The 17,193-nt window shown below is 38.6% G+C and overlaps 1 protein-coding gene across 1 annotated transcript; it reads left to right on the top strand.

The window, feature by feature from the left end:
• Nucleotides 806-16,564, top strand: KPNA4 (karyopherin subunit alpha 4; the record flags this gene model as incomplete). The annotated part of the gene is given in 16 exon segments (XM_021393958.1): nt 806-850; nt 1,401-1,490; nt 1,572-1,601; nt 1,689-1,741; nt 2,928-3,023; nt 3,140-3,225; nt 4,931-5,017; nt 6,192-6,361; nt 6,454-6,498; nt 7,276-7,407; nt 7,654-7,782; nt 9,877-9,981; nt 11,229-11,300; nt 11,890-12,052; nt 13,149-13,243; nt 15,241-16,564. Coding segments are annotated over 16 exon segments (1,497 nt in total), but the record flags the coding sequence as incomplete, so codon positions are not given.

Below are 17,193 nucleotides of genomic sequence, written 5' to 3'. Positions count from 1 at the left end.
TTCAGATTTTGAAGCATAGGATAAAATCACCATAGACTAGGTTAACTGCTTTTTTGCTTATACCTTGCACAAGGAAGCTAATTTTTGTCTGTTTACATTTGTTTCTGAATACTCTAAGTGGCAGACGATAAGGAAAATACATTTGTTCTTATGATACTAAGGGTTTCATGTGGATTTTGTTGAGCATTATTTTTTCAGTTGTAGTTTCGTTTTGCACCTTATAGTTCAATTTTGCTTATTAGGTCTCTTAATTTGAACTTAGTAATGTAGTACCCAAGGCAGGGGAATAACTGTTGTGGTCAAGACTTTATGGCTTTCATGTTACTGAAGCCTGCAGGGAGGTCAGTGCTGTCTGTGTGCAGCTGCTGTCTCAGGGCTTTGGCCTCGTGCACTCTGGTGCTGTGGGCATTATTTTAGTGGGGGGAAAAACAACAAGTAATCTCAAATTGAGAAGGAGTTAGGAATACTGGGCAAACCCAGCTTTCTATTAGTTTGCCTTGGCACTGTTCTGTTTTAGGAACAGCATCATTTGACATTGCCCTTCAAGGTGCTTGTTTGTTCCCTACTTCGGTGTACTTCTCTCCTTTCTCAAAATGAAGAGCAGGGAATGCCTATTTTGTTATGCAGTAAGACAGACAAAAATAATTACTTCATCTCCTGTTGGATTTCTGCTTCAGTAGTGCAAATGAAATCTGGTGTGTATAAGTACTGTTCCGAGTGCATGAAGTTGAAAATAATTGGGCAAAAACTCGGTCACTTAACCCAGGTCCAGAACATAATATACTTTTATTTTGATTCTTTTCAGACTATGAGAAGACAAAGGAATGAAGTGGTGGTGGAGTTGAGAAAGGTGAGATGAACTAGGATTACTTTTACTAAATGGGATTTGGTGATGTTAATTTTAAATAATCGGTTGTGTGTGCATCTGCAGTCCACAGGGAACAGCATCCTTAAACTATTGATCTTTACTAATTCTGTGGAGGTACTTTGGTTTAGAAGGAAGCTCTGAAGTTACTGTTTCCAGTACTAGAAACCTTGCATTTAAAAATGCTGTTTGATTTGCAGTCTTAGGAGAAGAGTAGTTCTTGTTCCTGCAGCAAGGTTTTTGATTTTGAAGATTTGGAAAGGCTTACCATTTTTTCTTTTGAAATCTGTAGACAGCAAGCTATTTTCTTCCCCAGAGCAACAGTTCAACTCACAAGTGAAACAGTGCAAGAATGCGTGTGAAGATACAAGTGGTTAGAATTGTTGGAAATACGATTTCTTTCCTCTCCAACTATAGCTTGAATTACTTCAGTATTAGTGTCAGTGAAGACACACTTAGGATGCTAGTTTAAAAAAGCTTTTCTTAACGCTCCACACATCCCCTAAATCTAGTTTCTTATTCATGTGTTTTTAAGAACAAAAGAGATGAACATCTTCTAAAGAGGAGAAATGTGCCCCATGAGGATATCTGTGAAGATTCTGATATAGATGGTGACTTCAGAGTGGTAAGAATGAACTCTAAACAATCTTTTCTTTTTCTTCAGAGACTGCTAATTTCTAACTGCTTTTATATCTTTTTTTTCTAGCAAAACACTTCTTTGGAAGCAATAGTACAGGTAAAAACAAGTGTTTTTTGTTGTTATTTTCACATTGTTTATATTGTGTTGACAAATGTGAGAAGTCTAAATTTTCTCTTATTTTAGAATGCTTCAAGTGACAACCAGGGTATTCAGTTAAGCGCGGTGCAAGCTGCAAGGTAAGAAGGCACTCTCTGATGTACTGGTTTTACTCTTAGTTTACCATGCACTTGAATTCAGACAGTGTATATTCTAGCTTAACTAACAAGAGTATGTCACTTACTGACTTAAAAAACCAAATCCTTAATAAGTAGAACTGAAAAAGAAAAAGCTGCCAGCTTCAAAGATCCGGGTATTTCAAACTTGTTATGCACAAGTACTACGTTTTGTTTTAGTACAGTGCCCTATAGTGCAGTAAAATAAGGCTAGCAGGGCTATGAAGTCTTTACCTTTTAAGTACAGAAAGAACTGGCATAATCCTTTCTGCTGGTTTTGTCATGCAGTAGGCTGCTACAAATACCTCTTGTTTCAGGAGGAATTCTCTGTAGTTGTGTGTGCTGAAAATTAATTTGAAGCTATATGAGAGCGGTTGCTACAAAGGTTTTAAGTCTTTTTAGAGAAGAAAACAAACGCTTTCCAACCTTAATCTGTACCACCCTTTAAACTAAAGCTAGAATAGGAAGGGGGGAAGAAACAACACTCTTCCCAAAACCTACAGCTTTAATTGGTTTTTGAAATAAGAGTTCTCTTCCAGTTTGAGCAAGCGGTTGGTGAATAATCCGCACTGTGACTGTTTTCTCACTGAACAAGAAGAAGAAACAAGTTTCTGGTGTTCCCTTCAAAGCAGCCAGGAGCTCCTTATCTCCCTTGTTGGGTGGGGGAGGAAGAAGCTGCAGGAGAGCGTAACTGAATAATTCAGATTATCTTTATTTTACTCACTGACTAATTCTGAAGTGTATTACCAAAGAAAACGTGGTCAGTAAAACAGGTAATGAGTGTAATAGCTTCGATTTTCCAGTGGTTCAGTAATTTCAATTTTGAGAATTAGTTATTTTCCCTTTAGTGTTGAAAATAGTCCTGTTTTGTGTTTGAAGTAGATGCTGGGGAAGAAAGTTCAGAGAACTTTCCAGAACTCTGCCAGAAGATAGTGTAAAATTGGAACAGTTTGTCCAGAAAGCTTGTTGAATCTCCCTGCTTAGGTTTCTAACACTCAGCTACACAGAGCCACGGCTGACCTGATGTAGTGTTAGCAATAACTGCACTTTGAGCACAGTGTTGGACTAAACGACCTTCAGTGATCTTTTCTAGTCCTCACTTCTCATTCTGTGATTGTTGAGTTGTGTATTTTCTTATTTCCTTAAACAGAAAGCTGCTTTCCAGTGATCGCAATCCACCAATTGATGACCTAATAAAATCAGGAATATTACCTATTTTAGTGCACTGTCTTGAAAGAGATGACAAGTAAGTGTTTCTACAGATCCAAGTGTTTAGTTGCTGTGGGAATTCCTAGTATTTAGCTAATGTGCATGTACGTTCTGGTTGAAAACTCACGTTACAATATTTTTTTATTTTTGTAGTCCTTCTTTACAGTTTGAAGCTGCATGGGCTTTGACAAACATTGCATCTGGAACCTCTGAACAAACACAGGCCGTAGTTCAATCTAGTAAGTCCACTACTATTTGACTGTTGATAAAGCATGCACCATAGCTTCCACAAAAACAAGATCTAAATGGTAGTGTAAAGAGCATCGCATCCACACTCCCGTTTCTCTGTATCTCAAGCATGTTCACCAGTCCACGTGTGATAGGGTTGGTCCTTTCATGCGATAGCCAGGTTGGTTGAAATTGAGTTGTCAATCACAGGCCCGTCGCTGAAGGACCTGGCCATGAAGTCTCCTGCCAGAAGTTCTACTTCTTCTCTGGCAAGCAGCATCAGTTGAAGTGCACACCTGCTTTTGTTCTCCATTTTCTCAGGTTTTTAAATTCAGTTGGGTTTCCTGATGGTGAGTAATCTCTTCTGGGAACTCACACTATTTTAGCAGAGTTGGTATCTGCTGGTTTTCAGTTTTCAAGCAGAATTTAAAAAAAAAAAAGTCTCCCATGGGGGGATTTCCCATCTAATTGTGAAGAGAGAAGAAAAGTGTGAACCAAGTCTAGAGAATGCTTCTCATGAAACTGTTCCTAATATGTCTAAGGAACCTGAATTTTGGGAAGGAATTTGTCTTTTACTTGGAATCCGAGTTGCAAAGCAAACTATCTTCTGTACTTTAAATGTGGCCTAAGTTCTTTTTTATAAAGAAAAAGCTAAATAGAAACGTCTACAGAGCTTCCTGAGACCCTGAAAGAATGAAACATACAGTTAAGCATGTCTTTGCCTAAAATCCAAGGAAGAAATCCACAAGAAGTGCAATACGTGAGATGCTTTTATCTTTAATGGTTGGAAACAGCGTCGTATTGCAGCGCGTGCTGCCAATACCAATAAGTATGCTATGTTTCCAAAAATGAAAAGACAGAATTACACTTAATTTTGTTTTCCCCCGACACTATAATCATATATTGACTTTTTTGTACTACTTGGAACTTTATTCAATGTAGTAAGTCTGCAGCTTTTCAGATGTGCCGTGTGGTTTAAACAATGAAATGCCAATGTTTTGTGTTTTCCTCAAGCGACTGTTTCACTTCAGTGATTGAAGTAGATTGTTTCTATTTCATTGCTAGTGCTAAGCAGTTACAGGCTTCTCACAACTTGTATAGTAGTTGCTTTATATTTAAAAATTATATATATATATACATACCTATTTCTTAGTTCTTAGCGCAGTCTTGACTGTGAAGTGACTGGGTGGATTTCTGGATGAGCAAGTGGTGCATACTTTACTAGTAGTGATGTGGTGGGAGGACAATGTGTAAATCAGTAAGATTGCAGCAGATCAAGTCCATGTCCATCCTTCTTACTACACTGCTGGTCAATCTGTTGATTGAAGTTGGCTAACTTGAATGGATGAGGTTGGTTGTACAGTTACTACTTCTGCAATTGGTTCTGATAGAAGAGTTAGCTCTGGATTTCTATATGTAATGAGAGTAGCTCAACTTGAAGTTGTGACAAGCTTTGGTAAATTTCTGAGACTTAAAGCAAATTAAATGTCAGGTTATTTTAAGATTTGCAAGCTCAATAAGAACAAGCAATAAAGGAAGAATTGTTAGAGTGTTTTATTTCAGTATCATCTGGGAAGCTGGTAGAGCTTTGACCGATACTTAACCAGGGGGAGAATGTCTCATGAAGTACTGAAGCTTAGTTAAGTTTGAGTTAATTTTGTCCTTTCAGATATATATTCCTTAACAATAGCATGGTGTTTTGCTTGTATTTTTCAGATGCTGTACCACTTTTTCTGAGACTGCTGCATTCACCTCACCAAAATGTTTGTGAACAAGCTGTGTGGGCTTTAGGCAATATCATAGGTTTGTGTTACTCCTGCCACTAAAAATTGCCGAGTTCCTTTTGAAATTGAATGAATAAACTAGGGGTAGCATTTTGTGTTAGAGCTTCGAGATGGTCAACTGTAAGACAGTAAGCAGCCTTTACTGGCAGTCACTCTGTTCTTAACTTTTTCCTGTTTTCTCTGTCATGCATCTAGGGTGAGCAGCCCAGAGCATAGGCACACTTGCTTTTTTTTTTTTGCAAATACAGGAAAAGAAATTATTGTCAAACAGACATGTAGATTGTTAAAATGAAAGCCATTTTACTTTGGGTTTTGAAATATGAGCTGGGCTCGCACGTTATATTGAATGGTATGTTAAGTTGTGATCATTCAGTCTTCAATTTGACTTTTTGTGTGCGAGCTGTAGCCAGTGTTTGTAGATGGTATAGAATCCAGATTATACTTGTAGTGCTTGAAGTCATGATTTCTGACATACTGAGGCTTCTTCCACCTGACATTTTAGAAATGCCAGGTCTTAAGAAGCAAGCCAATACAAAGCTTGGTTTTGTAACTGCCTGAAATATACTGTATGTTCTTATGTCCTTGAACTTTTAAGAGTGGGTTTGGGGAAGGAAAATCCCTCCAAGTGTAAGAATGGAGCAAGTCCAAGACCACCTCATGAGGCTGCATGTGTACCTATCTGTGGGGCCTGATGACATGCATCCTGGGGTTCTGAAGGAACTGGCTGATGTGGTTGCTGAGCCACTCTCATCATATTTGAAAAAGCATGGCTGTCAGATAAAGTCCCTGGTGACTGGAAAATGGGAAACATCGCTCCCGTGTTCAAGAAAGGGAGACCTGGGAAACTGCAGGCTGCTGAGCCTCATGTCTGTGCCTTAAACTTTGTATGCCTTTTTAATTGAGTTGAGTTTTAAATGTACAGAAGTTAGCTTGACTCCCTCATAAGCATGGATGCTGAAGACTGACTGGATCCAATATGATTTACTGAGTAGCCATTGTGAATCAAATTGAGCTGTTCTTTTGTTGGATGTATGCAGAACCAGCATGGGACTTGAGCATAAACTGTGCTTGACCACTCATAGAGAATCCTCAGATTATCATTTTTTAAATGAAGATGACAGTTTTGTAGTATTATTTTCTGCGAATTGAGTGGGATGACCTTTGCCTTCATACTGCTTTGATATTTTTAACAGGTGATGGACCCCAGTGTAGAGATTACGTTATTAGCCTTGGTGTAGTGAAACCACTGCTGTCCTTCATCAGCCCATCTATTCCCATAACTTTCTTAAGAAACGTTACTTGGGTCATGGTCAACTTGTGCCGTCACAAAGATCCTCCTCCGCCGATGGAAACCATTCAGGAGGTGACTGAGTTACTCACTGCTCACTGTGACTACAGCGAAGCTGAGTATCTGAATGCCTTAAAAATAACTGAAATGATTCCTTTTCTCTTTAGATCCTTCCAGCCCTCTGTGTTTTAATTCACCACACAGATGTAAATGTAAGTAATACCACTTTGAGATAGTTCTGTGCTCCGGTATAGTTTTTTTAGTTGGAGCATAAGGCTTCCATACTTAAGTAGCTTTCTTCTTTAAAATGAATAAATCTATCACGTTGTGGTAAGCTTATTTTTGTATTTGATTTTAAGCAGCAATTAAGGTTTTTGCCTGGTATTTCTATCTTTACGAGTATTTACTTGCATGTACTTTAGGAAAATCAGCTTTTCTCCATTCAGAAAGTTCATCCTGGTATGAAACAAAATTTAATTTGATTTTCTGTAAGCATTTGTTAACACATAAATGTGGGGTTTTTTTTTGTCTACCACTTAAGCTTGAAACTGTAGCAAAAATCTGTAAATGAGGAGAAAATGTGAGCATCTGCTGCACTTGTAAGGTACTAGAAATGTTAGCAAGTATTACATTACTGCTGCATCAGAGGCTAAATACAAGCATAGGTTGTTTCAATAGTAAAATAAATGACTGACTTCGACCTCTTCCATAATTCTAGTGGCTTTTTGCCTAAATGGAAATCAGAGTTGTTTAAGAGTTGTTCTTTCCTTTAGTGAAGTTGTAGCTCAGTTGTTAAAGTTATCGGCAACAGTGCTTTACCAAAATGTTTAAACATACTTAAAAACTATTTCAGACTTCCTTAGGGTGGAAAGCATTAAGTTTGTCAAACCGAATAGGTTATGGACAAGAATCTGCTGTATTATGTCAGTTCTTGATTTTTTAATGATGGTACCTCTGTGCTAATTACAAACCAATGTTTCCTATATTAGATATTGGTAGATACAGTCTGGGCGCTCTCATATCTAACGGATGCTGGCAATGAACAGATCCAGATGGTGATAGACTCCGGAATAGTCCCTCATTTGGTTCCTCTTCTCAGTCATCAAGAAGTGAAAGTGCAAGTAAGTTCAAATAGCTTTCTTCCAGTGTTGCTCAAAATGCAATGCTAGAGAAAGTAGCCAATTTCTTTCTCCAGTCCATGCTGAACTTTAAAAGAGTACTTTTTCCTCTATGGTACATCATTTACATAACATATTTTGCCTTTTTAACTGTTTGAAGCTGTAGCATATGCTCAGTTAGAAAAATCCGTGCTCTTCCTGTTTGAAGGAAATTCTTTGTTTGCAAGAACTGAAAGCGTTTTCTTTCAGACTGCTGCGCTGAGAGCGGTAGGAAACATTGTCACTGGTACCGATGAACAGACGCAGGTAGTTCTGAATTGTGAAGCTCTGTCACACTTTCCAGCACTTCTGACACATCCCAAAGAAAAAATTAATAAGGTATGTAATTGTGGAGTTAGCATTTGATTGATAAATCCCTTATATTTGGCTTAGCTGTTTTGGAGTCTACATAATGTAGAGATTTGAGTAATGACTAATTACGGAATGCCAGCTTACAGCAACATGGATGATGACTTATTTTCCTCTGGAAGTTAGCAGCCATAGAAAAATCTCCAAGGAACTGCAAACTTGTCCCTGACAGGGATTGTTTTTTGATTCTTCTAAATGAATTCTTATGAATTTAATGCTTCATCTTGTAACTTTGGCGAAAGACTTAAAAGTTAGAGTTATTGATAGGTGAAATGTCATTTTAATTAAACTGACTCTCTTGGAAGTGATGAAATGGAGATAATTGGATGTCTCTGAATGGAGTGTGTGTGAGGAACAGTCAAATGGGGTGGGAGGATGGGGAGTGTGTGCGTGCATGCTTGTATAGAAAAGGCTTTAAATGGGGGCACTGATAATGAAGTGCTGATTCCGGAGTGCATCTGAGGCATGTTGTTAATTTCTGGGGTCCTACTTTCCAACATTGCCGATGATTAAAGCCCAAGACAAGCTCACCAAGACAAGCCTAGGCATCTTAAATCTCTAACAGGTTCATTAATGAAAATGATCCTGTGATCTGATCCAAGAGACTCAGTTGAGTGTTTAAGTACAGAAATTGGGGAGTGTTTGAATCTTGTTTTGAAAGAAAGATCTGTCCGGAAAGTCATGCTGGATAAGTTGAGAGGCCAATTGAGAGACTGATGGCAGGTTTCTGGGAAAGAAGAAATGCATCAGCTGTAGGATTAAAATGTGGAGATTCTCTTGAATATACTTGAAAACTTAACTTCTTGACTCACGCGTAGACTCCCCATTAGAAGGGACTGAGGATGGAGTGGGGTGAGCGAGGGGCCCTTGTTCCTTATTTAACATGGGAATTCATATGCACTCCTTGGCTTAGTTCAGCATTTGAACTGTTAAATATGGGGAGGGCATACTCCCAAGGGAGGCAGAACCCTTTGTATTAGGCACTTTTCTAGGCACCTCTTCTATTGCTGAAGGGGAGTGTCTTGGGTTTAGAGACTGAATAGTCTTGAAACATTATTCTGGCAAAATAAGCATTTAAATTAAGACATTGTTTTCTTGATTGATGTTAACGAGAAACATTGTGGGGCAAGTAAAATGCAGGTTTTTACCACTCATGTTTCTGGAAAAGATACTGGATTGGGTTTTGGAGCTCATTTGACCCATCAACTGAGAACTGCTGTAACGTTCTCAGTAACAGAATCATAAGTGCTCACTTGTAGCTTTGTTAAGTAATTTTTTTCCATTTAATCTTGACTTGGTAGTAACTTGGTAACAGCAAATGACTGAAGAATCTTGTGCAGTCTCCCAAGGTGGGACTGTCTACTATGTTACCTGCAAATGTAGTCTACTTACTAGGAATTTAGATACCTGCAATCCTTCCTTAGTTGTGTTTGACTACTGTTGGAATTCTAAACATACAAATCTGAACCCACCTGGAGTACTGCATCCAGTTCCGGGGCCCCCAACACAAGAAGGACACGGAGCTGTTGGAGTAGGTCCAGAGGAGGGCCATGAAGATAATCAGAGGGCTAGAGCACATCCGCCATGGAGACAGGCTGAGAGAGCTGGGGCTCTTCCTCCTGGAGAAGAGAGGGCTCTAGGGAGACCTTATAGTGGCCTTCCAGGACCTGAAGGGGGCCTACAGGAAAGCTGGGGAGGGCCTTTTTATAAGGGCAGGCAGCGACAGGATGAGGGGAAATGGGCTTTAAACTGGAAGAGGGTAGATTTAGACTAGATATCAGGAAGAAATTCTTTACTGTGAGGGTGGTGAGAGACTGGAACAGGTTGCACACTGAGGCTGTGGATGCCCCCTCCCTGGAAGCACTCAGGTCCAGGCTGGATGGGGCTGTGAGCAACCTGATCTAGAGGGAGGTGTCCCTGCCTATAGCGATGGAGTGTAACTAGGTGATCTTAAGGTCCCTTCCAACCTAAACTGTTCTGATTCTGTGAATGTAAAATCTTGCTGATGGAAATAAAATACAGAATACTGTTTGAATTAATTTCTCAAAACCTTTTATTTTGCAGGAAGCAGTGTGGTTTCTATCGAACATCACTGCAGGAAATCAGCAGCAAGTTCAGGCAGTAATAGATGCGAACCTTGTTCCAATGATAATACATCTTCTAGATAAGGTCAGATAACAAGAAGGATTTAACAGTTCATTTCATTAAGTGGGGAAAATGACGCCGAGTTCCTTGCTGTGTGTTTTGCATCGTACTGTAAACTTGGGGGTGGGAAGAGGGGGTGATAAACCATGCCTTTGAGCACTTCCAATATGTTGCAAGATATATGTTACTGTTTTGGATTGTATTTTGTGAAGAACGACATGAAGGTGCATGTTGAATGTAGTGGGGGAAAGAAGCAGATCCACCATTCTCAGTTCCTTTTTAGGCTTGTTAATTTTTTCCTTCTTTGTAAAGACTGAGGGCAGAAATCTTTGCCCATATATGAAATGAATAGGTGCAGATGGAGAACTGTGAAGTAGTTCCCAATGCTTTGCCAAAGGTTAAGGTCTGAATCGGGTTTGTTTCCTCTGCGTTATCTGGAAGCATAAGGAAACAGTCCACAGTTGTAGTTATTAACCTGATCACTTACTGTATTTATCAAGTTTGAGAGTAGTTCAAGCAACGATCCTGTGATGCTAGATCATGGAATAGGGATGTCTCATCCTTTTTTTTTAACAATTAAAACTGTATCAACAAAAAATAAATGGGTGTGTAAAATAATCATAGAGTATGTGTTCGGAGTTTTGCCTTAGAAATGGCAGCATGCTGTATGCAGGAGTGCTGCTTTGCAGCAATAGAAGAAGCCAGAAATGCCAACCTTGTTTTCAGTCAAGACAAGGATAGAATGTCTTTGAGCAGAGTTTGGAGCTAAGACTGAAGAAATAACTTTTTTCCCCCCTGAGTAACAATACCTGTTTACAAATAGTTCTAACCGATCATGTATTGATCATTAAGAAAAGAGTTAGAGACCTTTCTGTTTTTTAAACTTATCAAGAAAACTTGTTGACTAACTTCAGAGGCAGCCAGTTACACTATGCACCATATATAGTGCATATAGTATGTTTATCAAAGCAAACACTCACCACTTATCTCTCACTGTAATATGACAGCTACTGATAAAGAATGTGAGAGGCGAGTGCTTCAATGCAGGCAGGTTTCTAGTGAAAGATCAGCGATAATGTGGTTGTAGGGACAGGGTGAACGCACTGCAAGTGGACTCAAACATCTGCAGGATGTTAGTTCTCCTCTGTCCTTCCTAACGACAGATATGATGCTACCATGCAGAATAAACAGCAGCAAACTGAAGCTTTGACTAGAATATCATCGTTCCAGTTCCTATTTGATGTAATTTCTATTTGCTGTTGTATTTTTAGGGCGACTTTGGTACTCAGAAAGAAGCTGCTTGGGCAATAAGCAATTTAACAATCAGCGGAAGAAAAGACCAAGTGAGTCAAACCTCATGAACAGACATAAATCCTGTGGCAGGATTATGAATGTCTAGATTATTCTCCACTTCAGTAATTTTTTGCCTTTTCCACAACAGATTTAGGAGTGAACTTAGGTTCTGCTTTTGGAATGACTGTATCAGTGGGGATTTGGGTGGAGGCTCCTCTGTTAGGATAGCCTTGTAGCTGTGAATAACTGCTTGCAGGCTCTGAAAAGGATCTTGGTTATTCAGCATTAGTATCTTTTTGCCATTTTTTGGGGGATAAAAATTTGTTAACTATGTTATAATAGTTTCTTGTTAACTCAGAATATTAAGTTGCGTGTTGTTATTTGAATGTAAAGTTCAAACTCTTTTCTAATGCTGACAAATTCACAGTATCTACTCTTTAAGCATCTTCCTTTTGAAACGTATTCTTAACGTAATTCATAAGCTTACTTTTCTATGCTATAAACAAAAAAAAAAGTGACTGCTACAGACTGCTTTTATCCTGCTGGGTAACTGAGTGTTTTGGCTTCCTTACATTTGTCTGCATTTGTGCTTGTGGTCCTTTATTGCACTGTTGAGATGACTGTTTTTTTTTTCCTTAGGTGGCATACTTAATTCAACAAAATGTAATTCCTCCCTTTTGCAATTTGCTAACAGTAAAAGATGCACAAGTTGTGCAAGTGGTTCTGGATGGGCTAAGTAATATATTAAAAATGGCTGAAGATGAAGCAGAAACCATAGCCAATCTTATTGAAGAGTGCGGAGGTATGAAGTTTAGTTGTATTTATGCTGTTTTAAAAACACTGTTAAGCCTCCTGCCACATGTGTATGTTGTGGGCTCTGTGTTGGCACAGATGTTTTAAGCAAATCTATTTTTTTTTTTGAAATGGCATTTTCTTTTTCTGCCTGTTCAGGTTCATGATCAAGTGAAATGTGGAGGGATTGGATTTTGGCAGTCAAGTTTATTAGGCATCAGTTATTTTAGTAGTACAGTGTACTTGGCAAATTATCTGTAAATGTATGGATAATTTGCTTACCTTAATCATATGCGTGCCCAGATGTTTTTTTTAAAAGGGGGAAGAAAATAATAAGGCACACAAGTTGCAGAAATACTGCTTTAATTTCTTAATGGCTTTCAGACTTCCTGTGTGCAGGCTGCTCTTTAAGTTGACTAAAAATCTTCCAGGATGAAAAAACACTGATACTAAGTTTGGGCACGAGTGAAAACTGAGATTTCATTAACATGAAGTGAATCTGAAAATACAAAATCTTAAAAGAGGGGGAAAGCTTTATTCAGTGATAATGGCAGGAGGGAGAAGAGGTGTTCATGCCTAAAGCTCTGTTTGTCAGAATGCTAAAAACAGTGATGCGTGCTTTGCTCGTGTCTGCCAAAAACTGGTGTAGTGGAGCTACTTGGTGTATAATCAAGCTGCAGGTCAGTAAGCAATGGCACGTGTGCCACCAAGAGCATAGGGCTTTGGAATGTCATGGGTCGTGGCTACAACTGTGATTTGAGGGTACAAGCTACTGCTTAGTGCCCCCATCTCCCCCTGCCCTTCTTTCCAAAGATTGGCCTAACTGCTCCGAGTGGGGAGAGAAGGGATCACCATAATTGTTGGAACTGGCTTTCTATCTGACCTTTCTTGTTTCTGTAGTGTGTATTCCAAAACCATTGCATTTTGTCCAATCTCTACAGCTTTTGTGCTTAAGCATGTCAAGTGAGTTTAGCAGCATCTTACTGAATTTTACTTTATATCTGAGTTTGTTTTTAGTGATTTTTGCATGATGAGACCTTAAGGAGAGGTAATGAGGTTGCTTTACTTCAACTTAGTTTTTTAATTTGACTACATCTTTTGCGTAGGCCTGGAGAAAATTGAACAGCTACAAAATCATGAAAATGAAGACATCTACAAACTGGCTTATGAGATCATTGATCAGTTCTTCTCTTCAGATGATGTAAGTGTGTAATAGTTCTGACATCTGTTTATGTAATCATTTGTTTTTATTCATAGATGTGATTCAGGAGGGGAAAAAACAGCTCTGAAGTCTGGCATTTGTAGGTTTTTTTTTCTCTGGAGTTTTTTAGTCCATCCAATTTACTGATATGCATGTAGAGTATTGTTGCACGTTTGTAAGCCAATTTGCAGAATTATTTTAGAGCGTTTATATTTCAGAACTCGCTATACTAAAGTTCTGTCAGACCACTACCGACAGAATGTAAGTAATTTTAAACATGATAAAAATAATATTAATTACTGAGCTCATGGGGTTCTAACTCGATGCCACAGCCTTTCTGAATAGTTGATTATAGGCAATAATTAGAGGTTTCTAGCTCTTGGAGCACTTCATCTGTTTAATGCAATAGGCCTTGTCCTGATCTGTCCTCCTGAGTGTGCTGTTGCATAGACTGCAGAAATAACCACTGAGTATGAGCTGCTCTGGCCTTAAGCTGGACTAGTGTATTATGTGAAAGGTTGGTTTGTTTGCATAGATCTTGTGCCTTATAATCATGGGTTCTGAAAAACATACTCAGCCCATGTGTAGTCTGAGAAGCACAGAGTTGTCCACTGGCACCTGAAATGCCATAGCATTGTATAAGTCATAGTGCCAATAGCATGAACTAGTTTAATAAGTTTTGACATGCTCTTCAACAAAGTGATAAATATAGGAATACTGTGCTTGATTTTGCTTACATGTCCCCTTCAATGAGATAAGGAGCTGAAGGGGAACTATTGATATGGGTATTGCAGTCTGAAGGCTTGGCTGACTTATTGCCATTCAGGATGTGTCATGTTCTGCATCCATGCTACTGGAAGTACTGCTCAGTGGGTTGCTTGTTTATCTTAGCACCTTTCTGTGCTGTTAAGGTTCTGCATGCTTTGTTTATTATTATTGTTTACCCTTTGGTTTCAGAGACTGTTGTAAGATTTGAAAAACTTAATAGTAAACTTCAGATAGAGTGAAGAATGAGCCCTTGTGTGAACCTGCTGCTTATCTTCTATTGTTCAAAAGTGTCTATAAAGATCTGATGCTTAATTTAAGCCTTATCTGTAGGGAATGAAATATTGGGCTTCAGGTAGTTCTAGCTGTCAGCTTCTAAGTTTGGTATTTCACGTCTGCTAACCTGCTTGCTGACTTGAGTACTAAGTTCAAGACTCTGATTATTAAGAATAAAAGTTTTGAATGTTCTAGTAATTTCAAAGGTAGGTAGAGTGCATCAAATGAAAGTAAAAAAACATGCTGATGAGGAGTGTCATTTTCAGCTTAAACACGCAATGTAAATCAAAAGAAGGAATTAGATTTCTGTGCATTTAAATTGTAAAAGACGCTAACCATGTATAAAGGAGATATAATGTCAGTCTGCGTCATGAAATGAGGATTTTTCTACTTGGTCGAAGATATCTGGGGAGCGTATTATTGCAGAAATGGTAAAACTGTAGAATGTGCTTGCAGCCGTCTGCACCTGAGGGTCACTTTTTCTGCTGGAGTCTGTTTTTTAATATAATCAATAGGTCATTTCTAGGAGCTCAGGTTCTGTGTGTATAGCAAGACTTGGAATTTAATACAGTGCCAATTTAGCAGCCCGTATACTACCTACTTAAGCTGAAACTGCAATTTCAACTTACTCCTCAGTTTAAATAATACTAGTCTTTCTGGGAACAATGACGCTTTATAAGCTGACAAATAAGTATGAGATGTGACTGACAATAAACTTTCCAGTACTCCGCAGAGTGGAAACTTTTTAAATGAGAGTACCAGCTGCCATGTAGTGTGTCTACTAAATCTAAAGCATTTCAGGCTAAAGTGTTTCGTCGTAATAGCATTCCTAGGCTGGGGGAGAAGATTAAAAAGAAAACTTGATGCAGTGAAGGGGATAGGTGGAGAGATGGAGTTTGTCGCTTCGGTGAGTCTGTCTTTCCGTTCCTTCTTATTATATTCTTGTTCTTTTACAGATTGATGAAGATCCTAGCCTTGTACCAGAAGCAATACAAGGCGGAACATTTGGTTTCAATTCATCTGCCAATGTACCAGCAGAAGGGTTCCAGTTTTAGAGTGGTATTTTGGAAGTTAGGTACAATGCAGCACTGAATAAAAAAAAAAAAAGGTTTGATCCATCAATCTTGGCTCATGGGATCCGCTGCTGCATTAAATCGGGAAAGAAAATGTGAAGATTTCATTTGGAATCACAGAAAAGCCCAAATGAAGTCAAGATGGCGAGTGGGTGCGAGTGAGAATGAGTGGCAAAATGTAATGAAAAACTTCACACTGAATGCTTATTTAGATTGTTCAAAGAAAAAGGGCTACAGGTCAAAGATCTTCAGTGCCTGAGAAGGAACAATGACTTACTAGAGCAATTGGGGGGAAATGCAGTACTACCATCATCAAGCCTTGTAAGCATAAGAGAATAGGATGCCCATATAAGTCCAAGGAGAATGAGCCCAGGCCTTGCTATGAAGCACCGTGTGAATGGACAACATTGAATGAATGTCTGGACTCGATGCTGTGGAGCCAGACTTATGTTTCAAATACGGGGCTCTTCAGTCATGAAGCAGACTCCTAGTCCTGGAGTGGCGTGTGTACGAGAGTATGGTTGTGATGCTGTATGTGAACGCATGCAAGCTTGATTCGCCTTCAGGGGGCTGATAATAAAACCTAGTAAATCATCAAAATGAGTTCATAAGTGTTAACTTACACTGGACACAAAACCAAGACCGGTTTAGCAGCAGACTCTGGTTTACTCCTGCAGCCTGTGTTTCTTTTTTCTTTTGTTTTTCCCCTCTTATTTTTCTTTCAGTTATTTTTAAGTTCTTTCCTGTATGGCTTATTAGTTGTTTGTAAAGTCAGAATTTCAGGAAGGCTTCCCTGTGCATTTGCACCAGATGAATGTTTGATGTTATGAAAAGCTTTCCATATCATCAAAACTAATTTGTAGATTTTTGCATGAGAAAGATCATACATTTCCCTTCAACTAGACTGTGTTGCAGTACACAAGTTACCATAATAGTAGAAAGCAGTAAAAACGTGGTAATAAAATCTCATCCTTTTCATTTTCAAAGATAACATGAAGACCTTTGCATGTGGTAATCTACAGCATAGTTCATTTTTAGATTTTGTTGAGTCCTGTAACCAAATGTTTCCGTTGTGGTAGAATACCGTGCTGTGTTTCAATGTTACTTGTTTTCAAACTTTGTTTTCTATGAAAATGATATGGAAACTTCTAAAAATGGAATTTGGTGCATATGTACTGCCGAATAAAGACCGAAAAAGAGGTGTGAATAGATGTACAAATCAAGTCATGGTTTGAACACCTTTAATATGCCTAATCCAATTGTTTTAGACTCTTTTTATCTTAGATGTAGGCAGCCATGAACAATCTATTTTGAGCCACTTTAGAGAGAACTTTGTATTTTTAAAACTTGCACAAAAGCGATGCAAGTGTTTTTATAATTGGAGTAATGCCTCAGTTTTGAGGTTCTGCACACTAAATTAAAGGCGACGTTACAAATTTGTACAAAATGAACTCTTTATAAGGTGGCTCATTGTAGGAAATGCTGTGCCTTCCCCTTTGAGCACAAGTGTTGCATGAACAACAGTTTGCTATAATAAAACATACCAGATTAGCCACCATTAGCATCTATATCTACCTTGTGTTTTAAAATCAACTGGTAATTCTGAAACACTGTAGAATGGATAAAGATTATTTTGTGATCATAACTCTTTGTTGGACTAGAGTATTTTTGCAGCATTCCTTGTCATCAGAAACATGGTTAAAGTTTAAAACTAGAAGCAGCGGAAACTAGCTTGTGAAATTTATCCAAGTAGAGTGCAGGCTAGGCTGTCTTGGGGAAATAAACATTAAATCTTGCAACAGTATTGTACTGAGCGTGTCTTTTTGTGTATGCACT

This window comes from Numida meleagris, chromosome 4, assembly GCF_002078875.1.
Source record: "Numida meleagris isolate 19003 breed g44 Domestic line chromosome 4, NumMel1.0, whole genome shotgun sequence".
NCBI lineage: Eukaryota > Metazoa > Chordata > Aves > Galliformes > Numididae > Numida > Numida meleagris.
This window is presented reverse-complemented; position numbering and strand designations above follow the sequence as displayed.